Source organism: Erithacus rubecula (genome assembly GCF_903797595.1).
Source record: "Erithacus rubecula genome assembly, chromosome: 13".
Classification (NCBI taxonomy): Eukaryota; Metazoa; Chordata; class Aves; order Passeriformes; family Muscicapidae; genus Erithacus; species Erithacus rubecula.
In genome coordinates this window covers 1,686,850-1,709,242 of record NC_136665.1, presented here as the reverse complement: position 1 = coordinate 1,709,242, position 22,393 = coordinate 1,686,850, and the positions used below count along the sequence as shown (strand labels likewise).

The 22,393-nt window shown below is 43.3% G+C and overlaps 2 protein-coding genes and 1 long non-coding RNA gene across 4 annotated transcripts in view; 2 read left to right on the top strand and 1 right to left on the bottom strand.

The window, feature by feature from the left end:
- Positions 1-22,393, top strand: part of LOC306807311 (uncharacterized protein) — a 1,031,843-nt gene that overhangs the window by 114,749 nt on the left and 894,701 nt on the right. The gene's annotated exons all lie outside the window — the stretch shown is intronic.
- ACAD9 (acyl-CoA dehydrogenase family member 9) lies at positions 828-17,340 on the bottom strand. Its single transcript, XM_079317386.1, has 18 exons — positions 17,121-17,340; positions 15,436-15,529; positions 14,009-14,110; positions 13,728-13,834; positions 12,915-13,015; positions 12,144-12,222; positions 11,054-11,228; positions 10,392-10,465; positions 9,122-9,197; positions 8,360-8,430; positions 7,911-8,030; positions 7,118-7,246; positions 6,341-6,420; positions 5,696-5,822; positions 4,903-4,980; positions 4,285-4,413; positions 1,558-1,630; positions 828-1,112 (listed from the first exon to the last, which is right to left on the bottom strand). The coding sequence occupies exons 1-18, from the start codon at positions 17,286-17,288 to the stop codon at positions 1,012-1,014; spliced, it is 1,884 nt and encodes a 627-aa protein (XP_079173512.1). The 5' UTR covers positions 17,289-17,340; the 3' UTR covers positions 828-1,011.
- On the top strand, positions 17,877-19,732 carry LOC306807673. Of its 2 annotated transcripts, XR_013775777.1 has the most exons (4): positions 17,877-18,062; positions 18,434-18,571; positions 19,227-19,341; positions 19,460-19,732. It is a non-coding gene; the product is annotated as an uncharacterized lncRNA (long non-coding RNA). The 2 variants fall into 2 exon arrangements; XR_013775778.1 differs by having other exon boundaries at positions 17,877-18,571.

Below are 22,393 nucleotides of genomic sequence, written 5' to 3'. Positions count from 1 at the left end.
GCCACCCCTGCGCTGCACTGGCAGTTTTTTGGATTCTGTGGGTACTTTTGTTGTGTCTGGGGTTTATGATGATTGGTGTGAGGGTATTGGATTTGTGGCTTTTCTGGACCATTTTTTACAAAATGTCCAAGTTCCCCACAGTAGAAGCATCAGGCATTTTCTTTGGAGGTCACTGCTGCAAAAGCTCCTGTGACTCCTTCAGTAATGCCTTTGGCAACTGCCTGGGCTACTGTGTTTTCAGGGGACATGTGACGTGCAGGTTTCCACCATTTGTTCAATGGTGGGTTCTATGTCGAGAGGCAAGGATAGTTTCACATTGTTCATTTGCATTGCTCATAGCAAGTTTGCACAAAATTTCTTTTCGTGCCTCTGCACTGTTTTTCCAGAGCATCTTTCAGTGAGAAGCAAGGATGTCTTTGCTCCATTTGCTATGTCTTGTAATGTGTCTCTGGGCAAAGTGTCAGCTTGTTCTGAAGGCTTTGATAAATTGCCTTCTCCAGCTAATTGTTTTAAGGTGAAATTTGGGCAATTTGCATCTTCACATAATTGTCAGATAATTGTCAGCAAAACCATCCCTGGACACTGGGAACTCAATGTTCTGATGGTACTGCTGGACAAGAGAGCTGGAGGTGCCTCCCATATGGTACTGGTCTGATTCCCCAACTCTTTCAGCACTTGCTCAGTGAATAAGCAGCTGACTCAAGTGCAAGGATACTAAGAAGCCACACAATCCCTTCCCTGGGAAGAAACATCTCCCCATCCAAACCTCACCTGTCTTTATCCAGCTCCAAGGGGAACAGACAGATATATATATCTAATAAAGTAACTTCAGCTTTAAATAAAATCTCTTTATTTATCCTTTTCATATGAAGTTGTGGTTAGAAAGAAGCTTTATTTTATACAGTTGCATTTAGTAAACACATTAAATAATAGATGTTTTTAAGGTGTTAAACACTGGAACTGCAGCAAATTCCTCCCTGATTTACATTCATCCCTGCTGCCAGGGAGGGATCAGAAGGTCCTGTCCAGGGGGTGGGAGCAGATGTATGCCCTCTTCTCCAGGATCTGCTTTGCAGCTTTTTTGATGGAATCATCCAGGTTTTCATCGGCATCTATAGAGAAACAGAGTAAAGTCAACTAAGGTACCATAAAGAGCTGCTCTAAATTTCTTTCAAAAAGCATTTTTGAATACAAATGCAAGTGTGTGAGTGCCAGGAAGAAAATGAACATTCTCTTCTGAAAGACTGATTATTACAGACTGAGTTCCAGAGAGCCAGTGCCCAACTGGTCAGTACTTCCCAAAGCGTCCAAATCCCTAATTTCTATCAGTTACTTATCAGGAATATTTGCTATTGATAGGTTTTATATTCCTAAAAAAAACCCCAAAACTTGGCAGTTTGCTTTAGCTATGAATTGACTTTTTTCAACAGGTTCCAGCTCTGCTTCCTGTTTGAATTAAAAGCAGAGCAAAACTCTTCTGCTGGTAACATCAAACTCAAACTTCTTTTTATCACAGTCTGTGAAAGAAGAGTGTAAAAATTGTTTTATAGTACTTACATTTTTCTAATTGAGCCATGGCATAATTATTCTTGAAATAGGCTTCTGTGCAGAAGATATTTGTAAGAAGCACCTGGAAAAAGAGTAAAACTGAGTTAAAAAATGGTGAATGAATTTCATAAACACAACCTTCTAGTAAAAATATAGTATTTTAAATGTGTCAAAGCCCTTTGATGATGGAGCCCTGCACCCCAGTCACATGCAGTGCAGCCTCAGCTGTCCCTTTGAGCCCAGAGCTGCCAAAGGTGGCTCCAAGACTGATTGGCAATCAATCCAGAACAGGGCTCACACACAGAGCAAAGTCTCAAGGCCAAAGCCAAACCTTCATGAGGTTGGATTTGTTTTAACATTGAATTGTAGAAAATTTGCTCATCTTGTAACATCATTGTTGCCATGAAACTTTACATGAGCTACTAAATAGCCACTGTCCTGTCCTGAACTGTACTGCCCAAATACTGCTGTGATTATGTGTTATTATTAATGTTTTTTATGGAAAGAGCTTGGGAATAACTGCATGGTGTTAACAGATTTGAGAGAACGTGAGAGTTGTGATGAGGTTCTAAAGGCCTCTGTATGTGTCAAAGAATTATTTTATACATGTTTGTTTGATACAAGAAGCCTAGGAGTTTTGAGCTTTCTGTGCTTTCTGACGCTGACCCCATGGAGAACACTGCTTTTGACTTGAGGCCTTGGAGAATGCTTACAAATTTGAGTGATGGAGTTAGAGTCATGGGTGTATAGTTAAATGGAAGTGTGTGATTTCACATGATGAAGTGTTTTGAATTTGAAGGCTTTATAATATAGTAATAGGTATGGGATAAGATGGAGGATTTTTGAGTGTTGTCTCTCTTTCTTCTTCCTTCTTCATTGTTTTCAGGTAGTAGTTTTTGGCTGGATAGTTAGTGCTGCACTGCAGGTCACAGGAGTTTGGTTATTGGGTGTGCTGTTATGCACTGAAGGCACCTAGGAGGAGGGCACACAGAGGTTTTTCTCTATGAGAACTTCCTCTGTGAATTGATGGGACCAATTGGAGGCTGGTCTGATTGTTGACAGCCTGAGAGACCAACTGGAGAAGTTAGTTTTATCCGTGACTCACATTTTGAAGTAAACTCCAGAAAAAAGCTCCCTTTCATTTCCAGCCTCTCACAAGGTAACATCGACCTGGCCTGGGCCCCCTATGCAGTCCAGGCCGGGCAGGGGTGGGCTCAGGAGTTCTCAACCAGAAGCCCTGATGGCCAGGGGGGAGGAGAAGCCCTTTGCTAAGATCCCAGCTCCTCCACCCGCCGTGTGGCTGCAGCTCAGCGGGTACCTGCCACTATCTCGGAGCTGAGCAGCCCTGGGGAGGTGCAGCTCCCCTGCCGCCCACCAGGCCTGGGGGGCAGCTGGGCTCCATTTTAGCAGAGCCCCCAGCACAGCCTCAGAACCTGGCACAGCTCCAGCATGGCCTGGCCCAGCCCCCTGCATCTTCTGTGTGTAATTTTAACCCTTCCAATGCTCAGATCAGACTTGCAGACCTCCTATCCTCCCTTGAGTAACAGGAAATAAAACAGAAAGAATACACCAAGGTCAGAGAAGTAAGTGCCAAGTTTCCAGATGGGAGGAGACTGAGGAGATGCTGTGGAAGTTGGCTGAAAAATCTTTTTGCAAGGAGTAGACTGTACTGCACTGAAGATTCCTATAAATTGTGGAAAAAGACATGGGGTGGTTGAAGTGTTTGGGAAAAAGATCCTTTGCCCCAAGAGAGAGGGGGAACCTCTGTTCCTGAGAATGAAGTATGAACAGAGGAAAGAGAGATTAAGAGTTTGCTTTTGAACAGCTTACCCTTAAAAGTAATACCCCAGGAGTTTGACATGGCCCACAAACACAGCTCTGGGAAGGCTGTGAAGATGGGATGAGTTTCACAATTTTGCAGATTCCTGGGTTGCTGCTATTCATGAAAGTGAAGACACAGGACAAATTTATTTTCCTCTTGGAAAAATCCCTATAGCCAAACAAGAACTCCTCTCCCTGAAGTGAACTGAAAAGATTATTTAAGTGAGGGACTGACTGAAGTGTCCCTGTATGTTATTGTTAAGAAGGTGTGGGAGGTGGGGGGAGGAGGAAATGGTCGGAAAATCTTACCCTGAATTTATTATTATTATTTTCTCTGTGTTATTAATAAAGCTTTCCTTTATACTCTTTTAAGTTTTAAGCCTGCCTTGTTTCCTCTCCTAATTCTATCTCACAACAAAAAATAAGTATATTGAAATTGACAAACCTAAACTATAACATTGGGTCAAAAGTATAAATAATATAGGTGTGAATTCTCTATTGGACTGTTAAGCTTTAAAAGACCTTGTAAGTAGCTCGATTCACCTCCATTTTGCTTGCTTTTAGCTGGTAGCTAGAAGTGTTGCAAAACTCTCTGTATTTTAGATAAGATTTAACCAACAACGAAGTCCAAACACGAGAAATTTGTCTCCTTCATGTTTTTAATCCTGACTCTGAGTAAAGACAAAAGAAAATGAAGACAAGCCACCAGTTAAGTGGTGCTGTTAACTCATTTACAATGTTGAGAGTGTGCAGCTCAACAAGCAGAGCCCCTGAGTGGCTCCTGCACTCTGGAAGGTTCAGCTACGTTCTTCTGCACTTTTAAGGGAGAGTTTGATGTAATTCCCCAAAAATGCAACCTGCCTGCTCCCAGGAGCCCAGTCAGAGTGGCAATGGCTGCTGCTGAAGGACACTCACCTCGTGGTCGTGGTTCCTGAGCCCGATGCTGATGGAGCGGCTCGCCCGGGAGATGGCTGCAGTCATTGCATACAAATTAATCACCACATCTGCCACTCTCTTCAGCACCAGCTGCTCCTCCACTATTGTCTGGGACAGGAAAAATCATTATCAGCTTGTGGTGTCTCAGTTGAAAACTTAAACTAAATATCAGTGTCCATACTTTGTGTTTAGGTCTGGCTTTATTTCACATAAACAGGTTCTAGCATAGGTCAGAAATTGCCATAGCTGGTTTTGGGTGAACAGCTGCACCTTTAAATATTCTTCTTGTAAAATTGTAAAACTGCTGTGTGCCTTAAACCTGAATCGCTGAATGCCTGCAGCAGCAGGAATTGTGCTTGTACAATGAGAAGAAAACAACTAATTCACTGAGGGTGCTGGTGCTTTGGTTTTGGTTTAAAAAATGTCCCTTGTCCATTACACTAGTACAGAATCTCAGTGTGTCTTCTCACACCCAGTGAGAAGGTGTCATGTGAAGCAAGTGCTGGGTCCTGCCACACTCAGTCCCCTGCAGGTTCCAGTGGGGCCCTGAGGATAAACTGTTCAGTAACAAAGACAACAGACAAAATAAACAGTTACCTTCCCAAACCTACTTAGCAGGCCCCTGACTGTAGTTCCAAAGTAATAAACGTTTTCTTCAAGTTTCTTGGCACTTTCCTATAAAACAAGACGGAAAATACAACAATTTGTGTAGTTTTTTAACAGAAAAAGCAGCACATACCCATCACCTTTAAAGAGGATTTTCTCTTTTTTAATATTCATCCACTTTGCTGCTGAAAGCCAGACAAATACTACTCTTTCTCTCAATTAAAATTACAATTTTCTAGAGTTTACTCTTGACAACTTTCAGTACAGGCTTATGCTGGCAAAAGTAACTAAGAGAACATCCCATGAAAAATACACCTTTATCTTTTTGTCATTAACAGAACATTCATTTTTAATGTTAAAACCTTTTCCTTTTGATGATAAAAAAAACTTTTTCCTAAGTGATTAAGCAAGTAGTGTGTGTGTAATTCAAAGAAGTTCTTATCTGAAATTCTGTTACAATTAAACAGGAAAAACTCCTGTGTTTTTTTAACTGACCTTACAACAAAAGGCAGCTATTACAGACACTTCAATATGGTGAGGGTTCAATTTATACAAATTCCCCAAATGGATCTAAACCTGGATTTGGTACAAACACAGGCTTAGAGCAGCCTTCATCTTCCCTTGATACCTGGACAATAACTTACCCTGAAATGCTTTCAACATCTGCTTACACTGGAAAATCTCACTGTTCCTAAGCATGTATTTCTGTTTGCAAAAACAGGAGATCAAATTGTGGCAAGAATCAAAGGGAATACACATGAGAGCTCAGCAGTGAGGCCCTTACCTGGAGGCTGGGATGCACCACTCCACGGTCACCTACGAGCCCCAGATCCACCTTCTTGCCCAGGGTGTCCTGTAACCTGGTCAGGAACTCCCCCAGCGCCACTCCCATGTTTCCTTTCTTGATTGCTCTGAAAGAACGGTTGTTAAAGAATTTCCAGAGGTTCAGACATAACCAGCTGGAATTCCAAATACTTCCAAACTGCAGTTTGTCCATGAATTACCAAGTCTTTATCTTGATTTTACTGTGAAGTCTGAAGAACAACTGTGGAGCCTTAAGAGTCATCAGATGCTCCCCAAGACACCCACAAGGAATTCCAGAGACCAGTACTCAATATGCACAATGCAGCTGTAGTGCCAATACAACTTCATTCAGATATAAAATATTCATTACTGGTCTTGAAAGAAATAATTACAGCTTGTGTAAAAGTCTAAGATAAAAAGCATTAAATTCTACAACTCCTAAATCTACGAACCATCCCATTAAAAAGACAAAGAGCCCCTGTAACATTGAACTTTTACAGGCAATAAATAGAAAATATTCCAGGTTTTCCCTACAGCTTCTTATCTATAAAGTTATAAGATTCTGTTTAGTTTATTAAAAACTATAAATATAAAACTAAAAACAAAACTATAAATAAGAACATACTTGATTTTGTCAGTTAAGATCTTCCCTGCATGCTGCATCCCTGTCAGTGCAATGTACATTCTCAGGATTTCATTGGTTCCCTGGAAAAAAACAGAAGAGAAAGTCAGACAGGTGGGTAACTTACAATATCGAGTGTTTTCCAAGCAGGTCTGTTGTGCCTCTGTGCCCTTTCCACTGTTCCAGTATCACATGATGACTCCCCCCACCCATAAATTGCTGCCTTTTGCTTTGTCTCAGTTTTAGTTCTGATTTCATGAGTCAAGCCTCTCATTACTAAAAACACAAATGAATCCCAATGAAAAAGAAACCAGAATAAATGCGTTCTGAGTGAAAAAAGTTCCAGTGAAGGAACATTCAAATAGTTGTAGAACTGCTTAAAATGAGCTGAATTAAAATCAAGTCTGGCAGTGACACTGATGTGGATATGATGGGTCACTGATAATCCAGCTTTGAAAGAGAACAAGCTTCCATCAATAAGTTAATTAAACTTCTAAGTTGATCCTTTTTGAGTTTCCCTACTTCACTTGTTAGAAGCACACAAGAGGAAAGTTACTGCTGTAACTCACACTCTGGTCAGTCTACAAAAGCCATCATATTATTTTATTATAGGGAACTACTATTGATATTTCAAGAAAACAATGTTACTCCTGCAGTCTTACTCTGTTACAAGATTTGCAGCTGAAGGAACTCCTGGTCAATCAAACCTTCAGGTTTCTGCTCACTTTTACACAATGTCTGAAGTGCAGTTTGCAGCAACAATGGGATCCTGGTACTTGCCTCAAAGATGAGCAGGATCCTGGTGTCCCTGAGGTAGCGCTCATAGGGATAATCCTTCATGTAGCCAAGGCCTCCAAGGATCTGCAGAGCCTCACTCACACACGCCCAGGCACCTTCAGAGCTGAACACCTGACATGGAACAGGGTTTAACCACCAGTGAAAAGGTAATAAATCAGCAATAAACACAGGAGCCCTGCTCTGGGGTTCTATCTACAGGACACTGTTGCAGTATTTTCTGTGTGTCATACCAGTCCTGTTAAATCAGCTGAACAGTGTCCCTGTGGCTCAGGGGTTTTGGCCAAACTCAAACAGTGCCCTTGTAATGACAAGGCACTCTCCAAAAGGGCACATTCCAGAGAAAGGGGCAGCCCCACACGGGCAGAGCAGCTGTAGCTGCTTGGCTGGAGCCCAGAGCAGGAGTTTTCTGCAGTGATCACACTGTGAGGGACAGATCCTGGCAGCCACAGCTTGGATATTCCCCAGGGTGTGTTCTGCCACCAGTTTCCTGGGAAATCTGGCAAAGCAGCAGCTTGGCCAGGCAGCTGGAGGGGAACTGAGTGTCCCTGTGCTTGTGTGAGGCCCCCTCACACCACATCCCAGCTCAGCAGGGCTGTCATATTCCCAACCTGCTCCCTGCAGGTGTCATTTTGTACAAGTCAGAGCTTGTGGCACACAGACAAAACAGTATCTATAATTTCACCTGGCTGCAGTGCTTCTCTCACCTGTCTAAATGCAGACCCTGAGCTCTCAGTCCTCTGCAGACTGAACAGAGTCCTTCCCCAGCACTGCTTACCTTGACCATGGCAGCCTCCACAGAGCAGTCAGGGAAGCCTGGCCTGTCCATCATCCCTGCAGTCAGGTAAGCCATGCTCTCCATCACGTAGGCTTTCACAGCCATCAAACAAAACTTCTCCTGCCAGACAGCAATGTGAGGAGTCATATAGAAATTCAGATGCAAAAGTCCACAGTCAACCCTCAAACATAAAAAACCTGCAGTTTTTATACGTTTAATATATTCAAATTAATCCATCAATAAAAAGCACCACTTCAAAACAACAATGAATAAAAAATACTTTTATACATTTATCATTCTGGACATTTAAAAGATTAGTGTACAGAAGTCAGCACCAGGTTCACACACATTTCTAGCAAATCCTTTAAACCAGAACAGTCAAAATACCCCCAATACAATCTATGTCCTGGCACTTAGCACAGAGATTTAGGTGTTTCATTTTCTGTTACCTGGATTAATCCAAATTGGCTGAGTTTCTTATTGAATTGTTTCCTGGTACAAGCATACTCTGATGTCAGTTCTTTAAAGAAAGAAAAACAAATCCATCTCAGAAGGGCTGTGACAGACCAAGACCATTCCTGCTGCTGGTGTCTTTCCCTGGATGGTGACACTCCAGTCTATGCCCAGGAACCCCCTGGTGCTCCAGAAGCAGCACTTTGTGAAAATCATCCTTACATTGGTGGTGCTGACTGAGTCTGGGACCCTTGAGTTCCTGTTAAAGGCTTTTGAACCAGAGGTGTGAACTTGTATTCTTAGAGAAGTCATCAGTTTTGGTGCTAACTGATCAGAGAGACTTCTGCTACTGTTTTGGGTAATTATTGGCAGAAACTGGCTTTAGTCCTAATTACTCTATGTAGCTTTGAGCCAGTTATTCAGGTGGGAGGCTCTAGGGGAGATTACATCTTCTAAAAGCAATAGTATAGAGGCTTTTTATCTTGGGAAGAAATTTTACATCAGGGAAGTCCAACAGAGGCAATAACCTCCCACTCTGAACCTACACTGTATGAAAGGAAAAAACCTTTATTTCAAAACCTCTGCAAACATGCTTTTAATAACTATTTTTCAAAATCATATTTTAGTGTTTTAAAGCTGTCAAAGTATGTTATGACAAGATCAAGACTCCTGTTCCCACTCTGAATGTCCTGCATTACCTGCCTCAGGCAGAGCAGTTTCTGCTGGAACCCAGCCGTCCAGAGCACCCATTCACCCACCTATCAACTTTTTAATCATTCCAGCAGATGCACTGCCCATGCTAAATCTTCCACTGTTGAGGATATTCATGGCAACCTGTGAAGAAACAGATGGGATTTAGGCCATGCTGGTCACTGCTTCCTGCTCCAGTATTCCCTGGATTTCACTCCTCACTGGGACACACTCCCAGTTCTGGGAACTGCCCTCACATCATCCACCACGGGTCTAACATCCCGAGGAAAATGCTTCAAAACCAAGCTTTTCCTGCCACCTATTACTTCCAATTTTATATCTGAAGTAGATGATCCAGTGACTTGGAAATAATCCCTATTCTAATTACATGAAGGTAAAATGTAGATTAAAATGTATTTTATCTGCAGTTGGTAAACAACATTCCAGCTAGACAGCACTGCTTGAGTTTATCAGGTGAAGAATAAAACCAAAATATTCCTCCTGGCAGCTCCCTGTGATGGCTGCTCTCTGTCTGAGATTCCTTTTAGCAACACCACAGAAGGGAACAAGAATGGAGGTGCAGAAATGAAATACAGACCAACAATGGACAAAAATAGATTTTGGAGTCTGGTGGTGTTTCTCAACATGGGTGACTCAGGTCAAAGCCTGTTAGGAAAGAAGTCACTGTCCTACATTTTACGGTGTCAGGAAGACACCATAAAAATCTTCTTTTAATCTCTACTACATTAAGGAAAATTATTTAATTTAGCATTTAGGCCTGGACTTGCCTGCTACAGAAAGAGTAAGAAAAGGAGAAGGAGTAAGAGCAGTTTTGCAATCCCCAGGTCACACTCTCAGAGAAAGGTTACACAGCAAGGCCACCGGTGCTATCTTCCCTGGGGTCCTGCCAGCATTTCCTTGTGCAACAATCCAGCCCTGGGGAAGCACCTGACAGCCAGGGCACCTTGGACCTGGGCTTGCCTCCAGCATTCCCTGTGACACTCATTCCTCTGTCTCCCTTTCCACATTCTGCTGGAGGACTCAGCAGAGGACATGTTCCCCATTCAGGTCAGAAGGGCAGATGAAGTAATTCCCTTTTCTGAGGGGACACCATGACAAACAACCAAGAGCCCAACAAGAAGAGGAGAATCACACAGTCTGAGGTAGTGGCACACTGTGCACTGGCCAGTGACAACAATTTGCAGATCAGTGGGGGAGTCTGTCCTGTACCCTGCAGTGTGGCAGTGCTCACCCCACCCATCAGGAAATGTCAGTACAGGGAAAAACAGTCTCCTTCAGGCTTCTAAAAATCACCAGTAGTTATTCTCCACTGCTTACCTTAAATCCCCCTCCAACTTCTCCAATCACATTCTCTATAGGCACTTTGGTGTTTTCAAAATGTACTTCGCAGGCTGAAACACAGAATTAACACTTGGTCAAATATGACACAGAAATATTTAAAAGACATTCAGCAACTGAAGTCACTATTTGTAGTAAGAAATGAAATCTTCCTAATGCATTGGGGTTTTTTTTGACAGAATGATGTATGCTTTGCCAAAGAAGTGAGAATTTGGAAAAAGGCTGTAGTTGACATCAATTACTGATGCAAAATATTATGAATGTACACTGTGCAAACAGAGAATTAGAGTTTTGTCTTTATTTTTAGTTCTGAGGAAGTGATTGTACACTCACCAAGATGGTGAAAATCTGCAATCATTAAAAAGCTTAGAAGAGCTGATAAAAGTGGACTTCAAGATTAAGCCTATTGGCCACTGAATCTCCTGAGCTATTTCTTCCACTACACAGTGAATTAACTCCACAAAATGGATTTCTTATTTCAGACCTGGTGTTAGGAAGGACTCCTAGGAAAAGCCAGCTAATGTTACTCATACTGTAACATGGAATAGGTATTGATTTGCCTTCGAATTCAGATGATCCAACCAAAATAAAAAATTAAACCATTAAAACAGTATCTGCTAACAATTTTAGGTGATTCTTACTGTTGGAGCCCCGAATGCCCAGTTTATCCTCAGGCTTCCCGTGGGTGACACCTCCAAAGTCCCGCTCCACGATGAAAGCAGTGATTTTATCCTTCACCTGCCCGTCCTTATCCACAATCTCTGTCCTGGCAAACACTGTGAAAATACTGGCCAGGCCACCATTGGAGATCCAGACCTGTTTTGAGTGAGGGAAGACAGGTAAGAAATATAACTGTGCTGATTTTGTGAGCACAAGTCTATGAGGTTTGGTAACAGGCTGGCAAAAAACAGTGTGCTGAAAAATTGCTGCTCCTCCCCTTCAGTTCCAATGAGTGTCTGCTCCCAGTGTGAGCACATTTCTGAGGAGAGCTGACCACATGTGGCAAGTTTAGAGCAACTTTAAAGCCAGAACATAGCATCAATATGCATTCAATTAAAATCCACAGTGCATTTCCACAAAAACTGGTACATCCTGCTGCTGATGGCACATGACAGATACAGGGGCAATGCAGACTGGACAAATCCAGCACCCAAAAATTAACTCCAATGAGAAATTTTCTGATCAGCCTCCCAGACTCCCCCAGGGTGGGTCTCATCACACTACAAATGGATCAACAACTACAGATCAAGTCTGCAGTGCATCCAATACTGCTGAACCCAGGACATCACTAATTTCTTAAAGACTAGCTTCTGTCACTGTTTCTTTTAGCAGAAACAAGCAGCCCTATTTCTAATTAAATACCAAGTTTTCTTTTAAAATCTAGCCTGAAGAATGAAGAGATGTCAAAATACAGGTTTAGGTTTCCTTTTACCTAAGCTGTCATGGAGAGGGCTGATTTAACAAGTAACCAACTCTCCCTGAAGCTGAACACACAAGTGGGTGATAGAGAAGGAACCTGGGGTGGTTTTCTGTTTTTCTTACCAGGAGTTTAATGCAATAATTCCCTAACAATGATTTTCTATTCTCTTTGTGCCTAAACCAACAAGGGTTATCTTTTTGACACTGCTGTTCTTCTCTAGATTGGAAACCTCCCAGTTCCAGACTGATGCAAAAGACACTTCCTACACTTGTAACACAACCCTTTCCTGTTGCCAGTCTGTGAGTGGGTACCTTGGAGCCATTTAACAGGAAGTGTTTACCATCTTCACTCAGGGTTGCTCTTGTCTGGATGGATGCAGCATCACTCCCACTAGAAAACAAACAAGTTATTAACATTTAAAGAAAAAAACATGCTTTAAAAAAATCACAACTGCCTATTTTCCTTCTTCCTATTCTTTAAAAAGGAGGGGTTCTTAAAGAGCAGCTTATCAATTTTAGCATTTAACTAACAAGGAAGTTCATTAGATTGAACCACTCTAAAAGTTACCTGAGGGAACATTTCTGCTCATTACCATGTTCTCAGTGTTATGACCTGACCAGAATGTGCAGAATGCCACAAAATAAACTTTTTGGAGCTACACTTTGACCTATGTGAACACACCAGCCTGTCACTTAAGTTACAGCCAAAATTCTTCCTTTTTGTTTTGGTGGCTCCTTCAATACAGACTTTTATATTTTGAATAAGAACTGAAAGCATACTAGAACAGTCACAGCACATTATTTCTGACAAAGCACAAAGCATCCTTTCAATTCATGGGAGAAATTAAGTAAATGAATTTCTGGGATGGGAACAACAAAAGTCAGGGATTTCACAGACACTGCCAAAAGCAGCACATTGGGGAAAGAGTAATTACACAGTCTAGTGTGTTCCTTTAAAAACTTAAAATAAAACATATATACTGAATATACTGAAGCCACAGGCCAAGAATAATGGAGATTTCAGCTCTTAAGCTATGCAGATAAAGCAGTAAGACCCATTAGGAGCTGTGGGGGCAGCAGCACCTGCCAGGCTCGGTGAGGCAGAAGGCAGCAATGTGCTCCCCTGAGGCCAGGCGGGGCAGGTACTTGGCCTTCTGCTCCTCGGTGCCAGCAATGAGGATCCCCTGCAGAAACAAGCACAGGAAACTCTGCAGCATCACCTTGTGGGAAAAGAGAAGCTGACAAGCTTCAGTATGTTCAGAAAGCTTTATTTGCAAGTTTTATAGCATAGCAAGAGACAGTTTAATAAACAACAGACTGTATTGTTTGTCAAACATTAAAATATTTTTTTCATTAGCATTGTCTGCTCAATTCCACAAGGAATTTTCTCTTGAAACAGTGTGGTTTCAAGCTTCTTTATGCCATCCATCCACCACTAAAAGGTAAATACCTATGGTTGTGTTAAAGTCCATAATTGACACACTTGCTCTCAGATGAGTTTTCTCCCTTAAGCTCCCCAACACGCAACCCCAGCCAGCCAAAGTTGCTCTCTTCTGAATTTTTTCCTTCCTCATCACCTGAGCACCCCTGACACTTATTCCAGCTACTTTAAACAAGTTTGGTCAATTAAAAAAAAAAACCAAACCAAACAACCTGGGATCATTTAAAGTAGTTTTCCTAAGAATAATTATTTTAATAGAAACTTTCCTGTGTACCTCTTCACCAGCTTTTCTTTCTGTCTTACGCTGAGCCAGTGGCAGAGGCTGCTGGGGACACCAACCCCCTAATTTATACTTCCCCACTAATTCTGATTTGCTGCCTCCAAGCCCCACATTTTTCACTTCACCTTTTCCTTGCAATCGTGCAGAAGCGCTGGCCCTAAAGCAGCAGCATTACCTTCAGCCCAATGGCCTGATGAGCTGCCAGGGTCACTGCAATGGAGCCATCCAGGGATGTGATTTCCCCCAGACGTGCATACATGGTGTTTGACAGGCCCAGCCCACCTGCAACAGGCACCAGGTTTGATTTTAGTACATTTCATGTGCCCCTTCCCCCTGAACAAATACATTTCAAGTACAGAAATACAGGAGTACAGCAGCTTTAACTGGAGAGCTACCAAAGTGACACAAAATGTACCCTTGAATGCACTGGGCTGTTCTTCTGTGACATTTACTCACCATATTCCTCTGGAATCTGCATGCCAAAGAGACCCAGGTCCTTCAGTCCTTGTAAGGTTTCAGGTGGGATTTTTGCATCTTGATCGATTTTCTTCGAGTCCACTACAAATACAGAAGTTTTCCTCATTTAACACTGTGCCTCCTAGTACCCAGAGCAGCTGTGAGACTGCAGGACTCTGCCAGCAGGGCCAAGGTCCCTGAGGAGACTTCTCATCCCCAGCTTCACAAGAATTTCTCCTTTCTAGCTTCAGCCTGACTCTCCTGTTTGTCCTCATGACATATTCAGGGAAAAGATTTGGAAGTGGGAAAAATCCAGCATTTATTTCATTTTTTCAAACATTTCTACTGGTTCTGCATGTCAGCAGATTCCAAGATTGGAATAAGCAAAGTATTTTCAGGATTTTCGACTGAACCAAGTCTAGGTCATGAATACAAGAAAAAAAAGAGCACATAAATGAGGTAATGAGAAAATCCTGCTCTTACGAGTCTTTAGATTTTCAGGGGATTAAGAGAGCTGTTCTGTACCATGGCAGTGAAAACAAACAGGAATCATATTCTCTCCAGACTCCATAATTTGACCCTTTTATTCCTTCCCTAAACATCAGGTTACTTACTCCATAAATTACACTCCCCCACAGAGCAAAGAACTAAAAAAAATAATTTGAATAAATTCTTTATTTACTGTCAGTGAGCAACACTACAATTTTTCAGTTAAAATCAGTTGGATCTCACAAATTGTGATGTTGACATCCACTGGCTCCTCCAAACTCCTCTAGTGTTTGGGTAAGCAGAGCTGGTATCTCTGTCACTGAGAAGTCTGAGACAATGCTGTGTACCTGCCTCAGAAATGGCTGCCTGTGAAAACCAATATTCTGCAGGCTTTTTGGAATTGGCTTATCCATGGCAGCACCAATGGAAGGAACACCCTGCTCTCCAGAATGCAATAATAAGGCCTTTCCCAAACAGAATTATTACTCTAAGGCTGAAAAAACAAAAATGCTTCTGATTTTTCGTAAGTCCTCAATGAGCCATCATTTCTGAGTATCTGTGCTGTGCTTTGCTGCAGTCAGTTTTGGCAGAGTAGGACAGCTAAAAAGTTCTAGGCAAAAAAAAAATCACAATTTATAAAGTGGTAAAAAGCACAATTCAGCTGAGCTAAAAAGCAATTTCAAATGCTATCTTTATCCCAGAATGCTTTTAAATCCTTTTTTCCCTGTTTTGGAGATTTCATTATTCTGATCAGCACCCAAATACTCCCCAAAAAAACCATAAATGGACATGCTACAGAATCAGCATCACTATGTGAGCAGCAGTAAATGCATAAAATAAATCAAATGTTTTAAGTATAATAATTTTATTCAACTGCTATGCCTAAATCATTTTGTAATCACTAAATCACTTGCATGGATAAAAACATAGTAATATACCTTCTTCATTGAAGAACTTTTCGACAGGTCCCACAAACTGATTGATCTCTGCCAGTTCTTCATTGCTAATTTCTGGGTAAGGAAAAACTTCTTCCTAAAATAGGAGAATTATTTAATAATTTTTAATACATGAATTGTGCAGCTGAAATAAAATCTATGGGAGACATGCCTTGCAAAGACTCTAAAAAAACTGTGCAAATTAAGAATTGTGGAAAATGTTCCCAAACAGAAACAGAGCTCCAGAGGACCCAACTTTATTACACACCAAAACCAGACCAGAGGGTGTTACCTCAACAACAGAAACATTAGGGAGAAATCAAGAGATCTTTTTAAGAACTATGAGATTGCAAAAATCCTTCATCACCCATGAGCTTTGTCAATGTAACCCTGTTTAGAGATTGATAAAAAATGAGTTTAATTTCTGTCAAAATCAATGAACTGTTCTAATGTTCCCAAAGTTCAGCCCATGAACACTGTCCCTTGCAAACACCCAGCACATTTCACCTGTCAATGGTGAATTTCACCTCAAGGACAAAGGTGAGTCCCACCACTCCTTATTATTACCAGGGTGTTCTGCCCATAAACTGGGAGCAGCACAGCCTGGCAGGTTTGAACTGATAAAAAATCCAAGCAAGGAACACAAGAAGTGGGAGGCTATGTGAGAAGCACACTTCTAACTTTTACTGTCTTTTTCCTTTTAAACAGAAGAATTTATCTCTGTATATGATACTCAGCAATAATATCAGCATCAAAAATTCAGGACCTGGAAAATGCTAGAGGTTTTCAGAAAGCTGTTGCATTGAAATTTGAGAGAAAAACCACCTCAGACATATCTGAAGGATATGAACAGTGGAGCCTGAGTCCTGTCTGTTGTAACACTTTACCTGACAAGCTCTGCTGCAGGAGACTCTGTTCAACTCATCTCAGTGGATTTGAGTTATTCCTTCTTTGGGTCTACCTCACAGCAATCTCTGATAAAGACTGCACACTCTAAGCCTTGCACTAACAAACTCTGGTTACTGCAGTGCTCTGTCTCAGACTTTAACTTCTTTGTCCAGTGGCATCTCAAGGCACGACAAGAATTTCAATCTTTCCTATCAAAACTGTAGTCAGAAATTTACACAAAGCCTCGATCCTTTAAGTAAAAACAGAGAATAGAGTGGTACAAGTTCAGTGGTGTGCCCAGAGCAGGGTGTACAGTGCACCAGGTGTTTCCAGCGGCAATATGTGGGGCACAGGGGGCTGGGGCTTTTTCGCTGCCAGTTTTTCGGGTATTCTGAGTTACCTGGACAGTTTTGCGTGCCAAAGGATCACTTCATGACCCCGGCTCCAGCTGACGGCCCCGGAGCAGCCAGAGCCGCCTCCTGCCCGCTCCGCGGGGATGGGACAGACCGAGCGCAGGGAGCTCTGAGGGGATGGGACAGACCGAGCGCAGGGAGCTCTGAGGGGACGGGACAGGCCGAGCGCACGGGCTGCGGGACAGCCAGGCCAGGGCCGTGTCCTGCCCTGGGCTCACACCAACCCCGCAGCCCCGGGCTGGGGATCAGCGGCTGGAAAAGGTGCTGTGGGTGCTGGTGACGAGCCCAGGCGGGCAATGCCCACGGTTTGTGCCGTGCCCTCCCTGCCGTCCGTGGGTGAAAGCGCAGCGATCCCCAGCGCGGTCGCCCCCAGCCCCGCGGACCCACCTTGCGCAGGGTGCCCAGGAACAGCTCCTTGGCGAAAGCGCGGCGGGGCGCGGCCGTGCGCAGGCCGCGGGCTGAGGGGGCCCGGGGCCGGGGCTGGAGTTGTGGCTGGAGCCGGGCCCGGGGCCGGGCGGCGCGCAGGGCCCGCAGCAGCAGCAGCACCGCGCTCATGGCCGCGCTCGGCGCTCCGCTGACGGCACCGCCGAGCGCCCGGCCCGGCCCCGGGGCGGGGCACGGCCCCACAGCGCCGCAGCCCCACCGGGCGGCGCTTCGGTCGCAGGCACCGCCGCGAATGGGACAGCCCCGGTCACGGCTTCTACCGTGCGGGCCCGGGGCCGGTTCGGGGCGCCGTGCCCTCCCGTCCCTGGGCCAGCGGCTCCTGCGTGAGCCGGGTCACACCGAGAAATAGCAGCTGGTGCATCGGGGGTGCCTTTGAATCGCCTTCCTGCTGCAGGCCAGCCGGGGAGCAGCGCCACAGACAGGGATCGCTGCATCCCCGTCTGCACCTGGGGGACGAGCGGCGAACCGAGCGCATGGAAATCGCCCCAAAATCTCCATCCAAGCCTGACTCTCCCTACTCCGTGTGTCAAGAGCCGGAACAGGATGGTGTCGGCAGCTCCAGCCGTCCCCTGAGCAGCCCAGTGCTCTCTTCCACTCATAAATAAGTTCCAAAGACAGAGAGCACTGTCCCCTGCCATCCTTCTGGAAGCAGGTTTTGTCTTTTTCAAAAACCTGTTTTTTGACACTTTTTTCAAGTGTCAAACCCGTGTGAAATTATTGAGCCGGTCACCCGGGACTGAAATCTGGTGGAGAAGCACTCGCTGCTCCCCTTCTGTAAAGAAGGTTTGTGGCATCACCCCGCAGCTGCTGCCTCACCTGCAGGTGGCTGGGACTGCTCACCGGCACAGAAGGGCTTTCTGCCTGCAAAACTTCATTTGCTCAAGGGTAGAATTAATTTATTTGACCTACTTCTTTTAAATAAAATAAACTCTTTAAAGGCTGCTGCTACTCTCATTTTAGGAATCTCCATGTCCACCTGCCCTCATTTTGCTTTGGTCTGTGTGGAACTGCAGAATGTGACAAAATAGCATTTACAAAAAGAACAACTAAACACAGGTTTAATGAACTCACTTATTTTGCTTCCTTTACTTATGACTCTTAAAATGAAAGTCCGTTAATCTTGTAATCCAAATAAATTGCCATGTTGGTTGCCTCTCGACTGTACTGCAGTGAGGGAACAGGAAGGGCTGAGAGTGAGAGGACAGTAAAAGGTAAGGATGTGCTCAGCTCTCTAAGTAACATTATCCTACTTTTAGTTTTGAAGGGTGGAAAAGCAAGAGGTGATGTCTAATCCCTCCTGGAAACAATGGGTGGGGAACGCTGAGCTGGGCGCAGCAGTTTGCAATCTTTGGGATGCAGTGACGAGGTGTCAGTGCCTCTGTAGGTATCCACAGGTGTGGGTGGGATGGGATGGGATGAACAGAAAAGGAAAAGCCTCAGCCTCGTGGGATTAGTGGGGCAGAGCCACACAATGTCACTCAGAGGGGAGCTGGGTGGCCTTGCCACATCAGTGCCACATCCCAGCTCTGGGCAGAAGACACTGTCCTGGGGTCAGGGGAGGTGTAGGTCCCTGTAGGTGTAGGCTGAATATCAGGAATGAAAGGGCTGGACTGAGGCCACCCTCTCCTCAGACAAGTTAGGCAGGTTCCCATGATGTAGGGGTGATGTGGCAGCTTGAAAGAAAGGGTAAACAGAGCATGGTAAAAACAGGTTGAAGAAAATGATCCAAACAGTGAAAACAAGGCTGGGCAGTTGGGAAGCACAGGGAAAAGATGCCTCATCAGGAAGTTCAAAAGAGCTGAAGCAGCAGCCAGCACACTCCACCCTGTTGTTCATTCAGCAAGTATGAGGATGGCATTGTGAGCATATCCTAAATAAACACCTGAGGTTTTTCCAGTCACAGGGGGTGATATCACACCCACAGCATCAAACTGCAGGCAGACCATCACTAACACAGAGAATGTTCTATTCTGGTGCTGGCACCAGTGGTGCCACATCACAGATTTTGTCCCATCCATGAAACCCTTCCAGTGCTGCGTGCAACCACAGCTGAAATCACACTCCTGGCAGCAGCAGTTCTCTGCAGAACCCCCCCATCCTGACCTGATGCATCTTCAAACTGCCTTGCACAGAACTGCCCAATCTACTCAATAAAGAAATGCCAGTATTTTCACCTGCTGCTTCATCAACGTGCCCAACCTTTTCCTTTCCCCACTTTTATTTATGACTCCTCTCTGCTGTCTGCCACTGAGGTATTTGTCCCCATGTTCCCACCATTTTAGATTCCCTTCCTGGGCCAGCTAATCCCTCAGCTGTTCCAGCTCCTCCTGGCTCCCATTTTGTGAACAACCACAACTCCCACACTGATGTCCATTTCAGCCCATCCCACAGAAGTGGAAGAATTCCTACCTCAGAAGGAATTAATGCAAGAGAAGTAGAGATCAGTAAATGACTACAATAAAATTATCCTCCAGTTTTCCTTTTTATTCTTCCATATTTTTCCAGCAGCTTCTTAAAAACTGGTATTCAATAATAAAATTACCTGGTAACATTTAGTTCTTTGAGACACAGATATTTTATTTACTGAAAAAGTGTCACTAAATTACTTTACAGAAACATTTACCCAGCTTTGCAGCACTTCCAGGAAAATACATAAAATTCCTCCTCTCTTTATGCAATCACTGTTTGCTCCTTTTCAACCTGACAGATGGTATGAAAGTTTTGCACTTGACATTGATAATTGTCTTTCCCACAGGCATGTGATGATGTGTTCATTGCATCACCTCCTGGCTCGGAATAATTTTTTTTTTAAAGCTGGTTCATAAATGAAATACTGGGAAAGGTGAGGGAAGGAACTGGTATTTCCACTTTTGCTCATGGTTACATGGTGTGGAAGTGATGTGATGTGTTTGAAACAAAGATGTTAACATGATCACTGTATAAATACATAAATAAATTTGTCCAAGCTTTTGTCCATCCACGCTGATTGGACTGTGGCCATCTAAGAGACCACCTGAAAAAAATAAAGATACATTCTGTCAGTGAAAGGGATTCCTCACAACGTCAGATGGCACTTGCAGGGAAATTTTCCATCAGCTCTGCCATGTTAGATTAAAATTGCCTCATGCTTTGAAGTGTTTATATATCTATATATATATATAGATTTTTTTTTTTTTTAACAGCCAAATAAGATTGAATTTTTCAAGCACAGGAAAATAGCCCCAACAATGTACTGAAATCAAGTTTCTGGTTTAGTGAGGAGGGGTAAACTGAACTCAGTGCAGGAAAGAAGCTGTTGCTGTGGGATTGCACCCAAGAGCTGCAGGCCAGCCTGGAGAGTGCTGGCTTTATGTCACACACAGGTGGCAGTGATGACTGAGAGGACAAGGGTGGCTATAAAAAGACCTTGCAGTCACTGGATAAAGCACATCTTGGCACTATTTATAAACACAGAGGGGAGATGGGTCAAGAACCTCTTTGCCAAAATAAAATTTATTACACTCTAATGTTGGAGAGAAGGAAGGAGCTCCCATGAGCTTGGAACATTTCATTAATAATTATTAATACAATAACTTGCTCCATCCCAAATGAGGCATCTGTTTCTCCCCTTTCATATCTGAGAAACAGATGACCCAAAATGCCAGTGCTTTTTCACCAGCTTTTTTCCCAAGTAATTTCAAATTTCTGCAGTCAGAGAAATTGTTCAGGACACATCCTCTGTGGTTCACTACTAATGTATAGACAGGTATATATGTTTTTGTTCTTTTACATGGAGCTGTGCTGGCAGCATGCAAATGTTTGAGCAGGGTCATGGAGTATTGCAACAGTCCAGAAAGCTGCATGTTGCATTAGTAGAAAAAAAAAAAATTGGAAGAGAAAAACCAAAGTTTCCTCATACAAATGATTTTGAAAATTTACAGGCTGGCATAGGAGAGGAGTTAGCACATAATCAAGGGCATTTTTAAAACCTGCTAAAATGCTGTGAAAATTCAGGTTATAAACACCTGGGATTCTTAAAGTGTCTGAATTGGAATATTCAGCACATTTGTCACTAGGCTGGAAAAGGTTGCTGCTCTTCCAAACTCAGGGGTTGAAGGACAATGGAAGTATCTCAAACTGTGATGATTGCAGGGGTGTGTTTGGTTTGTTGATTTTCTGGGGTTTGGTTGGTTTTGTTTTTGTTTTTGGTTTTTTGGTTTTTTTTTTTTTATGTTATTTTTAATTACAGCAGTCACTTTTTAGAGCCTGGTGTAAGGGTTGAGGCAGAAGCCGAGACATGAGACTAACCTAAGGATGTCAAGGACAATATACAGGATGAATCATTAAATAAAAGTGTTCTTTCTTCTTGGAGATGGACATAAAGGAGTATCAGCCAGCAAAACGACGGAATAATCAGCCAAGAGCACACAGGGAGCTGCTGGAAGGGAAAGATGCTCACAGGGGTGGGCATCTTCCTGCAGGGTCCCACACTCAGCTGAGCTCTGCTCCTGCAAAAAATCACTACAAAATCAGACTGGCAATGATTAAATTAATTTATTCCCAGCCCTGGTTCGCTCTTACCCCACTGCTGAGTACCAGAACTCCTGCACAGTCCCTGCTTTTCCCACTTCCCTGGACACAAACCCAGGGCCCATTTCCTCTCAGAAACGAGGTATTGTGTTCTAGCAGAGCTGAGAAGACATTTCCATCATGCACTCCTAACATTTCATTTGCCTTGGAATGAATTCCCTTTTGATCATCTTATTAAAGACAGATTATTTTTGGTTTGCTCATTACACAGACCTGTCTAAAGCACTGTGTCCAAGCATGAAAAATAAATGAAAGCTCCAGTGGTGTCATTTCCCAGCAGAGCTGATGAATTGTGTGCTCCTGTGGATGCTTTCAGCTGCTGTGTCTCATGAACCACGCTGCTAATTTCACATCTCAGTTATTGCAGAAATGCTAAATAAAAGAGATTTTTTTTTTTCATTTTATTCCTAAAAGCATGCATTTATTCACATGGCAAAAAATAATAAATCTAAACATTTGAAAAAAGTGATGGCTGCCAGTCAGCATCACCCACACAACTTTCATTTAAATCTTGCTTAGCTGAGGAAATACTTCCAGCAGAAATATTAATTCAAGCTTTCCTAACTTTCATGACCAGCCTCATCCTGCAGTTTATTTAGTTTTGCTGAGTAATACATGATTTGGCTTTAATTCTTGCAATAATGGGA